This window comes from Rhamphochromis sp. 'chilingali' (genome assembly GCF_963969265.1).
Source record: "Rhamphochromis sp. 'chilingali' genome assembly, chromosome: 8".
Taxonomy (NCBI): Eukaryota; Metazoa; Chordata; class Actinopteri; order Cichliformes; family Cichlidae; genus Rhamphochromis; species Rhamphochromis sp. 'chilingali'.
Window position 1 is genome coordinate 387,479 of NC_137935.1, and position 17,817 is coordinate 405,295.

Below are 17,817 nucleotides of genomic sequence, written 5' to 3' on the forward strand. Positions count from 1 at the left end.
TCAAAGTAAGGTCAGTACTTCCACGCTTTAAACGCTGCACGCTCATACTCTCTCCGCACTCGATATGTGATCCACTGTTGATCTGCACACAGCTGTTGTCACGAACGTCGCACTCGCTTACGTCACTGTCGTGAGACATTCTCACAAAAAAATCATGGTTTTAGTAACACAGCGTTCCTACGGGAAAGTAACAGTAATCTAATTACCGTTTTTGCAATAGTAATCCCTTACTTTACTCATTACTTGAAAAAGTAATCAGATTACAGTAACACGTTACTGCCCATCTCTACACAGCAAAATCTCCAGTGTTAAATTAACACTAGAGAGTGTCTATATGGGTCCACTCCTCTGAGTGTTAAATACAACACTATGTTATATGTTTAAAAGTAACCTAGTCAGTTTTGAAGATCAACAATGGCTAACACTGAGCAGTGCTGATTTTCTAACACTGGAAAATAACTCAAAATGTTAGAAATATTCCAGTAATGAGTCTCCTCACTCAATTGTAGTGTTACACTACTAGTATATGGAGCTCAAACACCACAGCGGGTTTAAAGAAGGCCCAACAGCGCCTCCACTTTCTGAGAATCCTCAGAAAAATGGACCTGAAGGAGCTGCTGACCGTCTTCTACCGCTGGTGCATTGAAAGTGTGCTGACGTACTGCACCTGTGTGTGGTTCTCCAGCTGCACCACACCACACAGAAAGGCACTCCAGAGGGTCATCAATATGGCCCAAAAATCATTGGACATCCTCTTCCCTCCCTGAAGGACCTGTACAGCACTCGCTGTCTCAGGAGGGCACGCAGCATCCTCCGGGACTGCACACACCCAGGACACCGGGTGTTTAAGCTGCTGCCGTCTGGCAGGAGGTTCAGGCTGCTGAGGTCCCGAACAAACAGACTCAAGGACAGCTGTTACAACAGGGCAACAGCCCTGATCAATGCTAACAGCTGACCTGACTAATGTGCAATAATAACAGTGTGAAATACACATACAGTTATTCATTTTTATTACTAAGTTAATATACTGTGTTGTATCGTGTCGTGTTACATGTAGTGCCGACGTAGGACAGTTTTCCAACTTCATTGAACTATTGTACTCTATAACTGTGCAATGACAACAAAGAGTTATATATCTTATCTAATAGTACTGTAGTATTGCAGTTTGACTAGTAGTATTACAATAGTACTAAATTATAGTGGTATAGTGATGCCAATATTACAGCAGTACTAATAATACTACAGTAGTATTGCAGCTGCACTATAGCAGTAATAAAGTAGTAGTACTGCAGTAATACTACAGCATTGCTCGCTTCGTCTTGTTGTCCAGCGCCGCAATGCGCATGCTCCGGCCTGGACTTTAGGGTGGGAGTTAGCCGTTAGCACCGAGCTAACAGCCGGAGCGTGTAATGGCGGCCTCGGTGTTGTTGGGCTCTGCGGACAGCGCCGGACTCAGCTTCACCATCGGGGGCGGCGGCACCGGGAATAGTAACGGACTGGGCCCGGCGCCCTGGAACCGTTCTCTGGACCGAGCGCTGGACGAAGCCGCGGCCACCGGGAGCTTGAACCTGAGCGGCAGGAAGCTGAAGGAGTTCCCCCGGTGCGCCGCCAACCACGACCTGACCGACACCACCAGGGCCGGTGAGTGAACCGCACCGGGACCCGGCCCGGCGGCGGGCCGTGTATAGCGGGCCGTGGGCGGTGGCTTAGTCCGGAGTGCTTTGGGGAAGTCGGGTTTGAGGCTGCGGGTAGGCTGGGACACCGTCAGGCCGGTGTTGTGACAAACATCGAACTCAGAAATCGGCACCGTGTCGGGGTTCCGCTGCCTTTACCGGGCTCTCCGAGCGGAGAGTACCGGCGCAGACAGGCAGTCACAGTGAATCCGGGGACCGAGCCCGCCGGCAGAGGCGTTTTTGTACCGGACGGTTCGGGTCTGAGCCCGGTAAGCTGCTCTTAGCATGTTAGCAAGGTTAGCGCGGTTACCTGGGTGCTGCCGCCGCGTTTAAAGCTGCGGTTAACGGCTCTCACTGCGGGGAGGCTGAGAGGTTGTCACCTGATCTCAGAGGTGACGGCTCGTGCCGCTTCACCTGCCAGCTTGTTTGTTAGCATGTTAGCTCTGCCCCCGACAGCCTGTAAACACTGCGGAGGAGGCGTGCGGGGTCACCGGGGCGAGGGGAGGCTGACCACCCGCGGGGGGGGGGCTGAAGTCAGAGACTGGGCCCAAAGGTGACCACACACCTGGCTGGCTTTATTTTGTTCGACTCGATTAGATAACGAGCCAGGAGGACACAGAGGCGGCTCCGCCTGCCCGGGCCGGCGTGCCGAGCAAAACAAACGTACAGAACAAACAGCATTGATTATCGATCAGCTGATCGAAGCCCGCCATGCTGATGCTGCGCGTGCTCCTTTCATTCACACTAAATTGCACCCAAACCGATATTCGCTGTACGTAGCCTGCAATGACGTCACAGTTTAACGTGTTTGATTGGGTTTCGTCATCTCCCTGGACATACTCGGGAAGCACGAGACCGGAAACAAACAAACACGAGTGTTTCGCGTGTGTGCCATGAATTGAGTGAGTGCCGCCCAGGTGCGATGCTTGACCAGGCTGATGTTGGATGAGGGGGGAAGACTGCTCCGCGGATCCTGAGCCTTGCAGGATTGTATCAGCACAACAAATGCTTCATAGGCGGGTCTGTGAGCAGTACCTGTCCATACCTGTCCAGGCTCCTCCTCTCTCTGAGCTGAGGCTTCACAGCTGCTTCACTCCTCAGCTCGCTCTGTATCTCTGCTTTAGAGTCACAACATCGCCCATCTCAGAGTATCTCACATTTCTGTGTGTGCAGAGTGAGCAGGGGCCAAGCGTCCCCTCGGCGCTCTGCAGTCCTCGGAGGCGGGTTATGTTCATGTGTGAGCTCTGTGTGTGCGCGGGTCACCAGCAGCTTCAGGAACACGTGTGTGTGTGATCTCGGGTTAACCTGTACCGTGTGCGTGTGCGTGATCTCGGGTTAACCTGTACCGTGTGCGTGTGCGTGATCTCGGGTTAACCTGTACCGTGTGTGTGATCTCGGGTTAACCTGTACCGTGTGCGTGTGCGTGATCTCGGGTTAACCTGTACCGTGTGCGTGATCTCGGGTTAACCTGTACCGTGTGCGTGTGCGTGATCTCGGGTTAACCTGTACCGTGTGTGTGTGTGTGTGATCTCGGGTTAACCTGTACCGTGTGCGTGTGCGTGATCTCGGGTTAACCTGTACCGTGTGCGTGTGTGTGATCTCGGGTTAACCTGTACCGTGTGTGTGATCTCGGGTTAACCTGTACCGTGTGTGTGTGTGTGATCTCGGGTTAACCTGTACCGTGTGTGTGATCTCGGGTTAACCTGTACCGTGTGTGTGTGCAGATCTGTCTCGTAACCGGCTGTCGGAGCTTCCTCTTGAGGTTTGTCTCTTCGTGTCTCTGGAGAGTCTGAACCTGTACCAGAACTGTCTGCGGTCGCTGCCTGACGGCCTGCTCAACCTGCAGGCGCTTACCTACCTGAACCTCAGGTAACACACACAAAGACACACACACCTGTGCAGTTGTGTGCCTCAGGTCTGTTTCATTTATCACGAGCTCCACGCTCTGTCAGACGGCACCAAACAGGAAGTCCTCTGGCATGTCCTCACCTTGTGGCGTGCTTTTCTGTGGGTGACCTGTGGGTGCTGCTCACTGAACCGACGGCTTGAATGCTGCTGATTTTATTGGTCGGAAACCATGAAGCCCACTTTTGGTGTCATCAGCAGGACCAGAAGGAATCTGGAAGCGTCTCCTCATCTTCTTCTGCTTTTTGTCTTCCTCTTCTTCTTCCTCTCTGCTCTTCATCGTCTTTCTTTTCTTTGTCTCATTCTGTTTTGTCTCGTAGTCCTCCTCTTCCTCTGTTCTCTGTCACATGCACACTTGTCACATGTTTACCGATGACAGCTGGATGCCTGTGTCTGTGACCCCGCCCCTCTCTTAATGCCCCTCCCCTCAGTCGGAACCAGCTGTCGGTGCTGCCCGCCGTCGTCTGCGGCCTCCCTCTGAAGGTTTTGATCGCCTGCAACAACAAGCTGGTTTCCCTGCCGGAGGAGCTGGGACAGCTGAGGCACCTCACCGAGCTGGTCGGTCCTCTCACGCCGCACGTCGGCATCCTCGCTGACCGATCGCAGCGCTTATTGATTATCGTTATCTTTGATCGCCCACAGGATGTGAGCTGCAACGAGATCCAGACTCTGCCTGCTCAGGTGGGCCAGCTGGAGGCTCTAAGAGACCTGAACATCAGGAGAAACCACCTGGTCCGACTGCCACCAGGTACACACACAAACACGTGAAACGATGGTGACCGCTGTGTTCACAGCCTGGAGTCTGCACTGTCTGTTATCAGTTATTGTTTCTGTATCAGCCGATCAGCTGACTCAGGCCCTGATAAATGACTGCAGGTTAAATTGGAATAAAACACCTGGATCGCGCTGCCAATCTAAGCTCCTCCCACTGAGCTGTCAGTCAGCCCACGGCAGAGGGCATGGCTCAGACCAGACTAACCCACTGATGGGTCTGGTGCTCCTGTGTGAGCGTGGAGCTCCTCCTCCCCCAGTGCACATGCAGACGGGTGAGCTGCAGTTTTTAACCTCTGACCCAAACATCAGTGTCGTGAATCTCCACCCGTCAAAGCAACGTGATTAAAATCACCACACAGGCCGAACAGCAGTGGCACGAAGCGCCCGCTGTTGTGTTCAGGTTTCAAAGCGGCCGCGGCATTTCCTGCTATCTTTCCAAAGAGCTGCTCTCTCTCTCACAGCTCAGTCGCCGCCACATTTCTCTGCTTGTCTCGACTCGTCTGTGAACTCCTGAGCGAGTTCTGACGGCGAGTCAGATTTCGTTTTTTTACAGCTGAGTAGTAAAATCCTAGAACAGGCGATCCACAGTTTTCACCTGACGTCAGAGCTACGGGGACACGCCCACCCAGCAGGTAAAAACAGTATAGTCGTTTGCACGTCTTTGAGTTTAACCGAATGGCAAATCACACCAATCGCTGACGCTCCACCGCGACCCCGGCGGTCAGCACAGCTCGTTTAAACTCACTTATCCACCCAGATCAAAACCAGACATAGCGGTCAGTCCCGGCAGCAATGCGAGGCGATACTCCACGCCACGTTCAGGGATCTGAACGTGCCTGGGCGCAATGTAGATCCACAGCAGTCATAGGTCGTCTTGGTTTCTTTAATTTTCCTCCAGGATGATGAGACAGTAAAAAACACGTGCAGTACTGCCAATTGTCCACTAGTGGCCATTAGTAATAATTAGTAGTATTTAGGTGTGCCCCGCCTTTCGCCCTGTGGTAGCTGGGATAGGCTCCACCCCTCAAAAGAACGGATGGAACCATAAGAAGAAGAGAATTGAGTCATTGTGTTGTCAAACCTGGGAAGTGAAGCGTGATGGCTCGTGGAGTAATCTGATTGGTCGTCCCTGCAGAGCTGGCCGAGCTGCCTCTGGTGCGTCTCGACTTCTCCTGTAACAAAGTGACCTCCATCCCCGTCTGTTATCGCCGCCTCACGCAGCTGCAGACCATCGTCCTCGACAACAACCCGCTGCAGACCCCGCCCGCTCAGGTACGCAGGAAGTGACCTCGCAGGCGTCCCTGTGCAGGTGTCGGTTCAGAGCTAACGTCTGCTTCCTGTCTGCAGATCTGCATTAAAGGGAAAGTTCACATATTTAAGTACCTGAATCTGGAGGCCAGCAAGACGACGCCGGACCTGCCCGAGTACGACAGACGACCTCTGACCTTCAGCTCCTGGTCTGCGCGCGCACACACACACACACACACACACACACACAAAAGCTGCTGCTCTTTCACAATAAAAGCCTTTGACTCTCTCACTTTGCCCCATCAGTGTGGATGAGCTTTACCCCGGGCGTCCCTACGGAGCGCTCGACTCCGGCTTCAACAGCGTCGACAGCGGAGACAAGAGATGGCTGAGCAACGAGGTCACACACACACACACGCACACAAACACAGACAGTGTTTCGTCACGGCAGCCTCGATGTTCTGTTTTCTTTTAGTTTAATGAGTCGACGACACGTTTCCTCCATCTTGACCCCTGTTGACCCCTGACCCTTTAACAGTGGAGGATTTTTACATGAACTGTGCTGTAGCAGATAAATGTGTGGTTAGCGTGGCTCACACCAGGGCGAGCCCGTCAGGCATTGCTAAACGATCAGAGCTGTGCCGACCCACAGAATAATAAGCCCACCCATCGCAGCCTGCTGGTGTTGAGCCGCTGATTTCGCTCCTGCTCGAGCTCCGTTTGCAGAAACCGCGCTGTCTCCTCTGTGCAGGCCTCAGAGGAGCTGTCGGAGCTGCCGCAGCGAGTGGCTGACATCAGCCGAGACCAGAGGCAGCGAGGAGGCGCGGCTGGAGGAGCGGCACTGCCTAATGGCACATGTGAGCGTTTCTCTGATCTCACATCAGTTTAGAGGTTGAGGCGGTAAAACAAACGCACCTGAGCCTGGCACACTGCTGAGGAAGATGAAGCCGAGCGTGTTAGTGGAAGGTTGGCTCCGGCTGCTTCAGCATCATCAATTCAGATCAGTGTGACGTGGCTCATGGTTAGGACAGGTGAAACTGGTAGAAGCTCTCACCTGCACAGACGTCTCCATCAGCTGGTTCGAAGTTACGCTCCACAGCTGCCAGCCAGTCGGAATCCAGAGTACTCAGAGTGAATGTGGTGAGTGATGGAGCTGATTGGTGCTTCTCGTCTGGATCGTCTCCTCCTCTGTGTGTGTGTCAGATGGGGAGTTGGAGCAGATCGACTTCATCGACAGCTGTGCGGGTGAGGAGGAGGAGGAGGAGGGGAGGAGTCGTGGGGGAGGAGACAGGACCAGCCTGAGCTCTCAGTTCATGGCTTACATCGAGAGACGCATCACCAGAGAGGTGAGAGCTCCGCCCACAGGAAGTCACACCTGCGACTCACATGCACCCCACAATTGCTTGTCGTCTTTTAACTACAGTCTTTACAGTAAGCCTTTTTACACAGACTTCTGAAAGGTCAAAGGTCGAGTCTGTCGGTGGTTTGAGGTATAAACTGATAATTGTGGTGTAAAACCTGAGCTTTATTGTGAAAAGCCTGTGTGACTTCCTGTCTCTGTGCTCAGGGTTCTCCTGTGAAAAGCGGCTCTTCGAGGATGGAAGACCCGAGGAGACACGGCAGGTACGGTCCTCGTTCACCTTTATCACACCTGCTCTTTTCACTTCCTGTCTGGCTTACTGTGTCAACTCCTGTCCCTCAGGGGTGGAGTCGATAGCGCCGCGGCCGCATCTGGCTCACACGGACAGGTAAGGCAGTCCATGGGGTGGCTGTAGCTCAGGTGGCAGAGCAGGTCAGCCACTAATCAGAAGGTCGGTGGTTCGATCCCAGGCTACCTCCTGGCTGCATGCCAAATATCCTTGGGCAAGATACTAACCCCATGTTTGCCTACTGGTGGTGGTCAGAGGGCCCGGTGGCGCCAGTGTCCGGCAGCCTCGCCTCTGTCAGTGCGCCCCAGGGCAGCTGTGGCTACAATGTAGCTTGCTATCGCCAGTGTGTGAATGTGTGTGTGAATGGGTGAATGACTGAATGTAGTGTAAAGCGCTTTGGGGTCCTATGGACTAGAAAAGCGCTATACAAATGCAGACCATTTACCATTTACCTGTGAGGTAGAAGCTGAGCACAGCTGCAGCAGCACTGACGGTCTGTGTCCTCAGAGAGGCGGCGTGGAGAGGATGAGGAGGGAGGCGCAGCTTGCCGCCATGAGGTACGACGAGGAGCGGCAGAAGAACCGCTCGCTGCAGAGGGACAACGTGAGCGGACACGCCAAGGTACGAACGGTACCAGTTTAACTGGTGACGGCACGTTATTGATCGCTGATCAGCTGTTATTGATCGAAACTCTGTTGATGCTTTTCAGCATAAAGCAGCTCCGAGTCCCACGAAGGCCAGTCCTGACACAGAGGTGAGTCTGTGTGTGTGTGAGTCTGTGTGTATGTGTGTGTGAGTGTGTGTGTGTGAGTGTGTGTGTGTGAGTCTGTGTGTGTGTGTATGTGTGTATGTGTGTGTGTGAGTCTGTGTGTGTGTATGTGTGTATGTGTGTGTGTGAGTCTGTGTGTGTGTGTGTCTGTGTGTATGTGTGTGTGTGTGTATGTGTGTGTGTGAGTCTGTGTGTGTGAGCGTGTGTGTGTGTGTGTGTGTGTGTGTGTGTGTGAGTCTGTGTGTGTGAGCGTGTGTGTGTGTGTGTGTGTGTGTGAGTCTGTGTGTGTGTGTGAGAGTCTGTGTGTGTGAGCGTGTGAGTCTGTGTGTGTGTGTGTGTGTGTGAGTCTGTGTGAGCGTGTGTGTGTGTGTGAGTCTGTGTGTGTGTGTGTGTGTGTGAGTCTGTGTGTGTGTGTGCATGTGTGTGTGAGTCTGTGTGTGTGTGTGCATGTGTGTGTGTGTGTGTGTGAGTCTGTCTGTGTGAGTCTGTGTGTGTGTGCATGTGTGTGTGAGTCTGTGTGTACCTCTTTGTGAACAGGTGTTGTTAAATGATGTAATAATAATAATTCGTGATTGGTTTGATGGAATCAGAGTCATAACGTTTCACTTCCTGTGTCACTTCCTGTAACGATGGAGGCGTGTGATTCACTTGCTGATGATTGGTTGGCTCAGAGGTAAACATGGTGCTGTGTGAGGCTGACAGAAAAACGCCGGCGAGTGTGGGCGTGATTAGTCGGTCGGTTTTTATCGGCACGTGCGTTCACTTTCAAACGTCTAACAAAGATAAATGAAGACATGGAGGTCAAGGGTCATCCTGTCGGGGTCAGGCCTGTCTCGTAAGTTAACCCCGCCTCCACAGCCCATGGTGACCCAGGGCGACTCCCGCTCCCTCACTCGCTGATCTGTCCCATCTGACCGGTGCTGAGAGCTGAGAGTGTTTCAAACTGTGGAGCCAAGCACGCATGACCTCTGACCTCTGACATGGGAGCAATGTGGAAAATCGTTTTTGTTCCAAATATCTGAGAGAAAACGTAAAGCTGCACGACTCAGCAGGTAACGATCTTCTAATAGCGATGGTTATTAGAAGCTCGCACAGTGAGTCTAGCCCCGCCCCTGTTTAAACCACACCCCTCATTCGCCACGCTCTCACCTGTATGTTAGTATTTGTTAATGTGTTTGTGTGTCTGTGGTGTCTGTTTGTGCGCTCAGAACGTCTACCCCTCCCGACGCTCCACCCACACAGACGACTCCGCCCTGTTCATGGTAAGAGTATGGCCCCACCCCCAACAGCTACTAACTGATTTTCAGAGCAGGGTCGCTCGGGTTTGTGTGCAGAAGCGTTTGGAGGACAAACTGCGTCCGCACTGCGTTTCCTCATCGTGCTGTTATTTTGTAAATATATTTATCAGCTGCTCAGTGTTGTGGTCTCGGCTCGAGCGCGTGAAACTCGTCTGGGTGTAAATATGTTTTACGTGGTTGATTATCGGGTTCGTTTTCATCTCGTGGTTGGCTTCTCGCCGCTGTATGAACCACGTGAACCGGCGGCATGGTCAAAGTTTTGATGTCGTGACATGGAGGAGCTCCAGATCAGTGACAAACTTGAATGAAGGTTAAAGGTCGAGGTGAGAAACGAGCTCTCATTTTAGCGTTACGCAGACAGACGTGTTTCTCTCTGTGGATCACTTTGACCCCACGCTCGATCGCACTGGAGCCGTGTTAGCCTGTGTTAGCAGAGCGCTCTTATTTTGAAAAAGCACACAAACCCGAGGGATTCTGAGGACTGAATCAGCATGAACACACCTGTCCACCTTTCCTCTAAGCCCCACCCAGCACCACCTGTCCTTATCCTCTCCCTTTACCCCTTTCCTATCTACTCCTCTGGGCTCTGAGTGGCTACTGTGACTGTGGTGATGACATGTTAGTCTATAAAGGGTCACACGGCGCGTCCATAAACTGGTTTAAACTGGTTCAGGAGTAACCCGAGCAGCAGCGGTTACTCTCTCAGGTTCAGTTTGGTCTCTTTTCAGCATCTACTTCCTGTCACATGGTGATGTTTGTCTCCGCCCAGCAGAGACCCTCGTTGTGAACTTTAGTTTAACAGTCTGGCCGCTCTGCTTCTGTAGCATCGTCACGTGTCAGCTGACCTCATTGTTCTCTAAACATCACCGACGGTGACGGCGGCGCTCGCAAATCCTTAGAAAAACTTTATTGTCACAGCCAGGAGAACAAACACTGATCGTCTCACTGGAGCTGAAATCGTTGGACCTAGAGGTGATTAACGCTGTGGGTGTGTCCCGTGAGCATCGGCACTTCCTGTGGAGAGACTGAGGTGGTAAAGTTTGTGCGACGCGTTTCCTGAACCTGCCGAGCTGTCGGAGCTTAAATTCACTGAAACAGACGATGAGCTGAAAGCACCTGCACGTCATTAACACCTGAATCTCTGCATTAACTACTTCTTCTTCTCTTCTTCTTCTTCCCCTTTTCTTTTTTCCTCATCTTCACTTCCTCCTCAGTTTGATCCTCCCCCTTTCTTTTTATCTCCGCCCTCGCCACCTTCCTTCCTGTCTGTCTGCCTGCGTGTCTGTCTGTGTGTCAGTGTGTCCTGGTGTTTGAGATCGACTTTGACACAAACACGATAAAGAGGCGACCTGGCTCACACAGACAGGTGACACACGCCTTCCACGCGTCCGTCCCTGCTGGACGCAACGTTCACTGACATCACTGCTCTTCCTTTCTTTTTATTTGGCCCCTCCCCTGTCTGTCTGTCTGTCTGTCTGTGTCTCAGTCTGTGGCTGGACTGTCTGTAGACGGCTGTTATTCTCACACTTCTGATAGCGCCACCTCCTGTCTGCTGCAGGTACTGCACTGTGCATGCTGCACTGTGTCCGCATGCTTGACCTTCAAAGTGAGGCAGTTTCTAGGAGGCGGAGTCAGCGGTTTGTCGTTACAATATTTCATTAGCAACACCAGGTGTCACTGGGCCTCATTCGCAAACCTTGGACAGGTAAACGTGGGACGGTCCTTTGAGGTGTCTCGCTGCACGTCGTTTCTCTTTGGTCCGTTTCAGTTTGCAAAAAGTCGAAAAAACCAAAACAAACGTGGTGATGTTAACGGGGCCGAACGGCGTTGGACATGGCGACGATCGTAGACCAGTCTTCTGTCAGGTGCTGCCTGTCTGCTGACTTCCTCCTTCTCTTTCCGTCGGCGCTCAGGTCTTTTTCTTTTCGTTTTTCCACGAGTCTCAGGCTACGTCCACACGTACCCGGGTATTTTTGAAAACGCAGATTTTTCTATGCGTTTGCGCCTTTCGTCCACACGTAAACGGCGTTTTCGGTCACTGAAAATGGAGATTTTCAAAAACTCAGTTTTTGCGTTTACGTGTGGACGAGGTAAACGCAGAAAACGCAGTGTCAAAGGTGTGCGCCTTTTTTGACGTCACACTGTGCGCCACGTTGTTTCGGTGAAATGAATTTCTACAACACTGTTACTGTTACTCTGCAGTGTTTACATGCGTACACACACACAGTTACTGTCCCTCCACACAGACGACTCAGTTCTGCTTCTATGCCCCATCTTTGTTTACTCTTTCCCACCCAGGCTTATCGACTTCTGATTGGCCAACATTTCTACACGGCTAGAGATATAGCTGCTGTTCCTAGCAGCGTTTTCCTTCGTGTTTGGCTTTTATGTGTGAACGGGATTTTTTTGTATAAACGAAAACGGAAAATCTTCATTTTCAAAAATACCCGTGTACGTGTGGACATAGCCTCATTGTGTTTCAGTCCGGTGTTTTTAACCGCTGCCGTGGAAGCCGAGCGTCCTCTGGCGTTCTTTCTCATTAAAGTGAGAAATGACTGCGATTCGCTGTCGTGTTGTTCATGTTTCACGTGTGTGATTTTGCTGACGCGTGTTCGGTGAATGAGGCCCGGTGTCCACTGCAGGACGTCCCAGTTACAGACGTCATTTCACTGTTTCAGGAAAGAAGTGGTCTCGGCCCCGCCCCCAGAGCAGCTGTTTTTGTTCAGTCACATGATCAGAAATACCTGTGAAGAGTACCTGAGTGATTCCACTGAATGTTAATCAGTATTTTACCTGAAATGACATCATTAGCGTTGACACACCTGAGCAGCCTGGAGCTAGCAGCACACCTGAAGCTCGCTGCCTCGCACTGACCTCCAGGTGTGTCCAGCTGTGTGACTGTGTTGTGTTGTCCCACAGGGTGAGGACCGAGCTGCTCTCTCTCCTACAGGTAAGACCGACAGTTTACCGAAGCTCCTCCCCTCCCCAGTGTTCGCCTGCCTCCCGCTCACACCTGGATTTTCTCTTCTTTCAGCCAATCAGTCGCCGTCTTACCCCAGCTCGGGGGGCGTGGCCTCCTGTCGAACTACCAATGTGCGGCCAGAGAGCTTCCTGTTCCGGCTCGCGCAGAGGGAGGAGAAGAGGAAAGGTGAGGTCCTGTGGGGGTGTGTCCTCAGCCTCACTCACCTGTCAGGTGTGCTCTGTGTGACTGCTGTTCCCTCTCTGTCCTCCAGGTGACACCTCTGCTCCTCCGAGCCAAGAGGAGGCTCCCGCCGCTCCTCCTCTTGCTGCAGAGGACGTCGAGGTGGTGGAGCAGCTCAGGAAGGTGCGTACCTGGACTCACCTGGGTGGGTTACCTTGTTCACAGGTGACTGATCAGCCCTCTCTCTCCCTCCAAGAACATCGAGGCTCGTCTCAAAGTGTCACTGCCGAGTGACCTGGGAGCAGCCCTGACGGACGGCGTGGTTCTCTGTCACCTGGCCAATCACGTGAGGCCGCGGTCCGTCCCCAGCATCCACGTCCCCTCCCCTGCCGTGGTGAGTAAAGTGTTAATATGTGCGCTGCTGTTCAGGTGTGCCCCGCTGACTGTCCCGTCTGCCCGCAGCCCAAACTCACCATGGCCAAGTGCCGCAGAAACGTGGAGAACTTCCTGGAGGCGTGTCGCCGCATCGGAGTCCCACAGGTACCATGCACACCTGAGCGATGAACGAACAACAGCAAATCCAAATGTTCCCCATCAGTCCTCCTGCCAGACGAGCCGATGCCTTTAATGAAACGGGGCCCGCTGGGGTTTTTATTGAGAGTGACCTTTGACCCCGGCTCGGAGATTTCAGACACGGGTTCGGCCTCTGCTGCTGACGCTGTCATTAAATCTCAGTGCGATCTGCAGCACGCCGCCATGACTGATGGGGCGGGGCTGGGTAGTCATAAATACGCGTGCGGTTTATCATAACGAACCAACCAATCGGGCTGGACGACTGATGGTGAAGTTTGAAGTTTCTTCTTCTACTAACGCCTCTCTTCCTCTCTGTCATCGTCCCGCCTCTCATCGCTCCCTTCCTCCTTCCGTGCGTCTCTCCTCTGTTCTTCCTCCACCGTGTCCATCTCACCCAACACGCACGCACTCAGGACCATCTCTGTTCAGTGGGCGACGTCCTGGAGGGGAAAGGGGGCGGGGTTTATGCCACAGTGGAGGTGCTGCTCTCCATGGCTCCTCCCCTGGTCAGCCTGTCCCCTCAGGTCCAGCTGGCCGGCTTCGCCCTCTTTTACCTGTCTGTCATGTCGGTGCTGTGTGCCATTTATGTGCACCTGGCGCCGCACGTCTGACGCCGAGCGAGCCGAGGGCGATCTCGCCAAGTTGCACGCAGCGGGCGTGAATTTATCCCAGCAATGTCCCCCTCAGAGTCTCCGTTCACCACAGTGACGCAGGAATCCTGCCCTGGATCTGTCGTAGTACTGCCACCTTTCAGGTTACGTTAGTTTAGCACAAAAACTGGGCCGAGGAGAAGAGCCTGGCTGCGATTGGTCCGTCTGTCTCCTGACGTGTGCAGCGGCATCTAGTCTGTAGACACGCCCATCTGCGGGACCTGACGCTGCTCCTGAGGCTCTGATCCTGGCCCTGTAGACGTGTTCAGGTCAAAGGTGAAGACTCAGATCAGCGTGGGGCGATGCTCGCCACTCGAGTTAGAGCGTCTGTCATCGGCCAATCAGCTGTGGGCTCAGAGGAACATCCGAGCGAGTTCACTCCAGCAGCTGGATCAAATGCTCTCCCATATGCTTTGAAATCATCCATAAGCCGTTCCTCTCTCACCTGTACAGGTGTGCGTGTCGCAGCCTCCTTGCTGATTAACAGAAACATTTTCTGCTGACGACGATGAACATCCAGCCCCCCCCCCCCCGTGACCCTTTGAGTGACCGATGCTCCGCCCAGTGGGCAGGTAGAAGGCGTGAGGCACAGCAGAGTTGAGTGTTTGAGCCAGAGGACCATGTGACCCCTCAGTCGGACCTGGACGATCCCCCAAAGCTCGCCCTCACGCTCGCGTCCTGCCTGTTGGCGTTCTGCCCCGTGCCTTACGTTCCATTTTTTACTGTTTGAAGTGTCAGCCCCTCCCATCAGAAACACGTCTCCCTGGAAACGACCTCTGAGCACCACATCAGCATTTCACATGTGGTCTGATGCCTGCATTGACCTCCCGAGTGGCTCTCCGGTCGAAGCGCAGGAACCTTCAGTGTCACCTGTACCGAGGCTCTGGAGACTCCTCCCACTGCAGGACTAGCAGCAACCCCCACAGGTGTGCAGGGTCAGGACACCGACCTGTGATGGCCTCGCCATCGCTCTTATGTCTGTGACGGTGGAAACTCGAGCAGAACAAAGAGGCATCCTGCAGTGGGAGGGGACTCGGCCTCAACGTGGGCGGGTTTCCTGTGGCTCCAACCGGCCGGAGCACGCCGAAGCGTCACAGGATGGGATTGTTCTACGATGAAGAGTGAGGATGAGGATGTCTGAGTGTTTTGTAGACCTGTGCCTCTGCTCTGTTCCTTTTAGAGCTCCATCAATAAAGTTCAGTAAAGCCGCTCGACTCACTTGTCTGTCTTTCAAACACACCTGGAGGTCTTTGCCTCCTGATTGGTTTGTTCCATCGATGCTAGCAATGGCCGCTTCATCCTCTTCACAGAGACCCGACATCAGGTAACACAGTCAAGGTGTAAACTGATGTCAGCACATTAATTTCATGCTTCATACTCGCCTGCAACCCACCGACACTGGACTGGTGTCCTAGTGGAAACCAGCTCCTGCCACTGCAGTCGGTCCACTGGTGTGGCCCAGGACACCTTAGCAGAGCTTCTAGCACGCGTGTTGTGAAGATGACGACAAGGCAGTGCCTTATTCTTCCTCCACCAGCAGGGGGTGCTCCCCTCTCTGTAAGCATGAGTGCGTGATCCTGATCCGAGCTTCCTGACAAGTTTGTGCTGCAGTCGCTGCTTTCAGGCCTCACTGAGCTAAACTCGGAGGTTATTGTTAGTCAGGTGATCGATTAACCTCAGTGCTGATAAACTCCCATGTTTCCTAGCTGTGTGGAAGGTGTGCTGATTGGTGCGTCACCGTGCAAATGTGTTGGAGTTTAAATCTGTACGTGTTTGATGGCAGCCGGCTCAAAACTGACACCTGCCGCTGTGGCACTACACTTCCTATCCGCCTCTTACTTCCTTCTGTCTCCGCCCCCGTCTTTGGCCCACAGCCTTCTGTTCAAAGCTCTCTCACCTGTCTGCTTCCATCTGCACGCCCCGCCCCTTCTTTCCTCCTCCTCCTCCATCATTTTTGCCGTTCCTTGTTTTCATCCTTGCGTTGCCATGGTTTCAGTTATTTTACCTGTTGATTTCGTTTTCCATCCGTTCCCCCTGCCCCTCGCTGTGTCTTCTTCTGTGGTGTTTGTCTGTGCAGAGTCAGTTGTGCCTTCCTCTTCACATCCTGGAGGAGCGAGGGCTACCCCAGGTAGCCGTGACCGTCGGCGCCCTGCTCAACCTGGCCCCGCCCCGACACTCCAGCACCACAGCGACCCCCACGACGCCATCAACCCCACCGGGGCCGTCTGTCACCATCTAGCCATATTTGCACCCCATTTGTACCAGCCAATCAGAGCTAAGCGTCTCTTAAAGCCTGCATGATGTCATCAGAAAGTGTCCGAAGCTCCTGCAGCAGGGGGCTGGCACCGACATAATACCACAGTGACGGGTTCTGAGCTCCTATTGGTCAGTGCTGTATGTATGGAAGCCCATTTCGGGGGGGGATGCTACCCAATGACCTCGGCTGAAATGAATTTTAAAGTAAAAGATGAATCGAATATTTAAGGTCGTGTCTGAATGACAAAAAAATATTTCACAGGTGAGACCTTCAGGCACCTCATAGGTGCAGGTTCAATTCCCCACGGCCACTTCCTGCCCGCTCTCTGCTGACTAATAAAGGCTCAGCGCCCCCAAAATACAAAGTAGAGTAAAACGTTCAGACGTTTGCAGCAAGTGTGTTTCCATTTGTGGGCAGAAATGGGCTTCCATCCCACCTGTGCCGTCGCTCTGCAGGTGAGGGAGTGGCTGATGGGCAGTGATGGAGACGAGTCGAGCTGAACTGATCTTTACTCTTGCTGCAAGGTTTGTTAGAAATCAGCTTCTCACAGGTGGAGGTTTCACTCTGGACCTATTACACTCATCACAGATGACAGAGCTGCAGAGCAGACCAGATAGGAAGGAGCAAATAATCTGACCAGATTTTAATGCTGTACCTGGTGTAGGCGGAGCTAATCTACTCCATCTGCTGATTATTACAAGTGATAATAATGAGTGCCCTCACCGTGAAACCACATCTGCTTGTGTTTGAGCAGCGGTCCAAAGGAAATCCTCCACGTGTGACAAGGCGAAAAGATAGAAGCTTACCACCTTTGACCTTTGCCCCCTGAGTCTGAGGTAAAGAAGGTAAAATGATCCTCTGATGTCAGAAAAATAACCCAGAGGCAAAGTGGGAGGTGGTTTATTCTACTTGTCAAGTTTTCTAACGGGTGAATCCATGCAGTTCAACATCTGTGTGACATTAGTTCTACATGCATTTGGGTACCTGTGTAGGCGGAGCTTAGAAACTAATATGCATAATTATTGAGCCAGTGTTAAACACAGACGACTCAAAACCATAAAACTCTGTTAGGTGGATCGTTCTGCTCATTCCAACGTTAGCTCTCACAGAGCGGCTTAGCCTGAGTCCCCATCATCTTGAGCCTCAGCTCAGCCGCTGTCTCACACAAGCCGGTTTAGCTCCTCCGCCTTTAAACGTGCTTTATTCTGATTGGCTGTATCTCACAAGCAGAAGACTTGAACAACAGATGGGTGGAGCTTTTCTCTGTGACATCACACAGATCAATGAATAGAAAAAAAACCTCATAATTCCCAGTAGCTGCAGACACACTGAACTTCCTGTTTAACATGAACATTTGCCACAGAAACAGGAAATGAGAAAGGGAAAAGCACTTTAATTTAAAAAAAAAGAAAAGTATTTCATGTTCTCAGTAACATCTGATTGATCAATAAAGTCTGAAACTGTCCGGTCTGCACACTGAGATACAGTTGCAGTGCTACTAAAGGCTAACGGAAGCTAACAGCAGTTTTGTTTTGTTTAAATAACACTAATGTATCTTGTGGCTAATATAGCTTAAAGTTAATATTGGCAAAGATAAACTTATTGTAAGCTACATTTAATGGCTAGCGGTGACCTAGCTAAGATGAGTGTGCTTAGTTTAAAATAATAATAATAAAGAGAAAACTATTCCCAGATTACCCATCGCTAACAGTGACGATTCTGAATTTGCTTCAGTCTGAAAATGTAACTGACTGTTAAGGCTAACACTATTAAAACAGAGTAAATGTGTTGGATCACGCTGATCATGCTTGTCATGTTTGCAGAGACACAGGCTGATACTTACGTAGCAGTCTGTTAACAGAAACCAGCTAGCTGGAAG

At 52.2% G+C, this 17,817-nt stretch overlaps 1 protein-coding gene across 2 annotated transcripts; it reads left to right on the top strand.

The window, feature by feature from the left end:
• Positions 1-1,320: 1,320 nt before the first annotated feature.
• Positions 1,321-17,267, top strand: lrch3 (leucine-rich repeats and calponin homology (CH) domain containing 3). 2 transcript variants are annotated; one of them, XM_080890157.1, is made up of 20 exons: positions 1,330-1,641; positions 3,398-3,542; positions 4,010-4,136; positions 4,221-4,326; positions 5,488-5,624; positions 5,700-5,809; positions 5,907-6,000; positions 6,352-6,457; positions 6,804-6,946; positions 7,168-7,223; positions 7,303-7,348; positions 7,757-7,870; positions 7,959-8,003; positions 9,227-9,280; positions 12,236-12,266; positions 12,351-12,464; positions 12,550-12,641; positions 12,715-12,852; positions 12,921-12,998; positions 15,759-17,267. In XM_080890157.1, exons 1-20 carry the CDS (start codon positions 1,410-1,412, stop codon positions 15,918-15,920), a joined length of 2,130 nt encoding a protein of 709 aa, XP_080746283.1. In that variant the 5' UTR covers positions 1,330-1,409; the 3' UTR covers positions 15,921-17,267. The 2 variants fall into 2 exon arrangements, with proteins under 2 accessions (XP_080746284.1, XP_080746283.1); XM_080890158.1 differs by lacking the exon at positions 9,227-9,280 and having other exon boundaries at positions 1,321-1,641.
• The last annotated feature ends 550 nt before the right edge of the window (positions 17,268-17,817 follow it).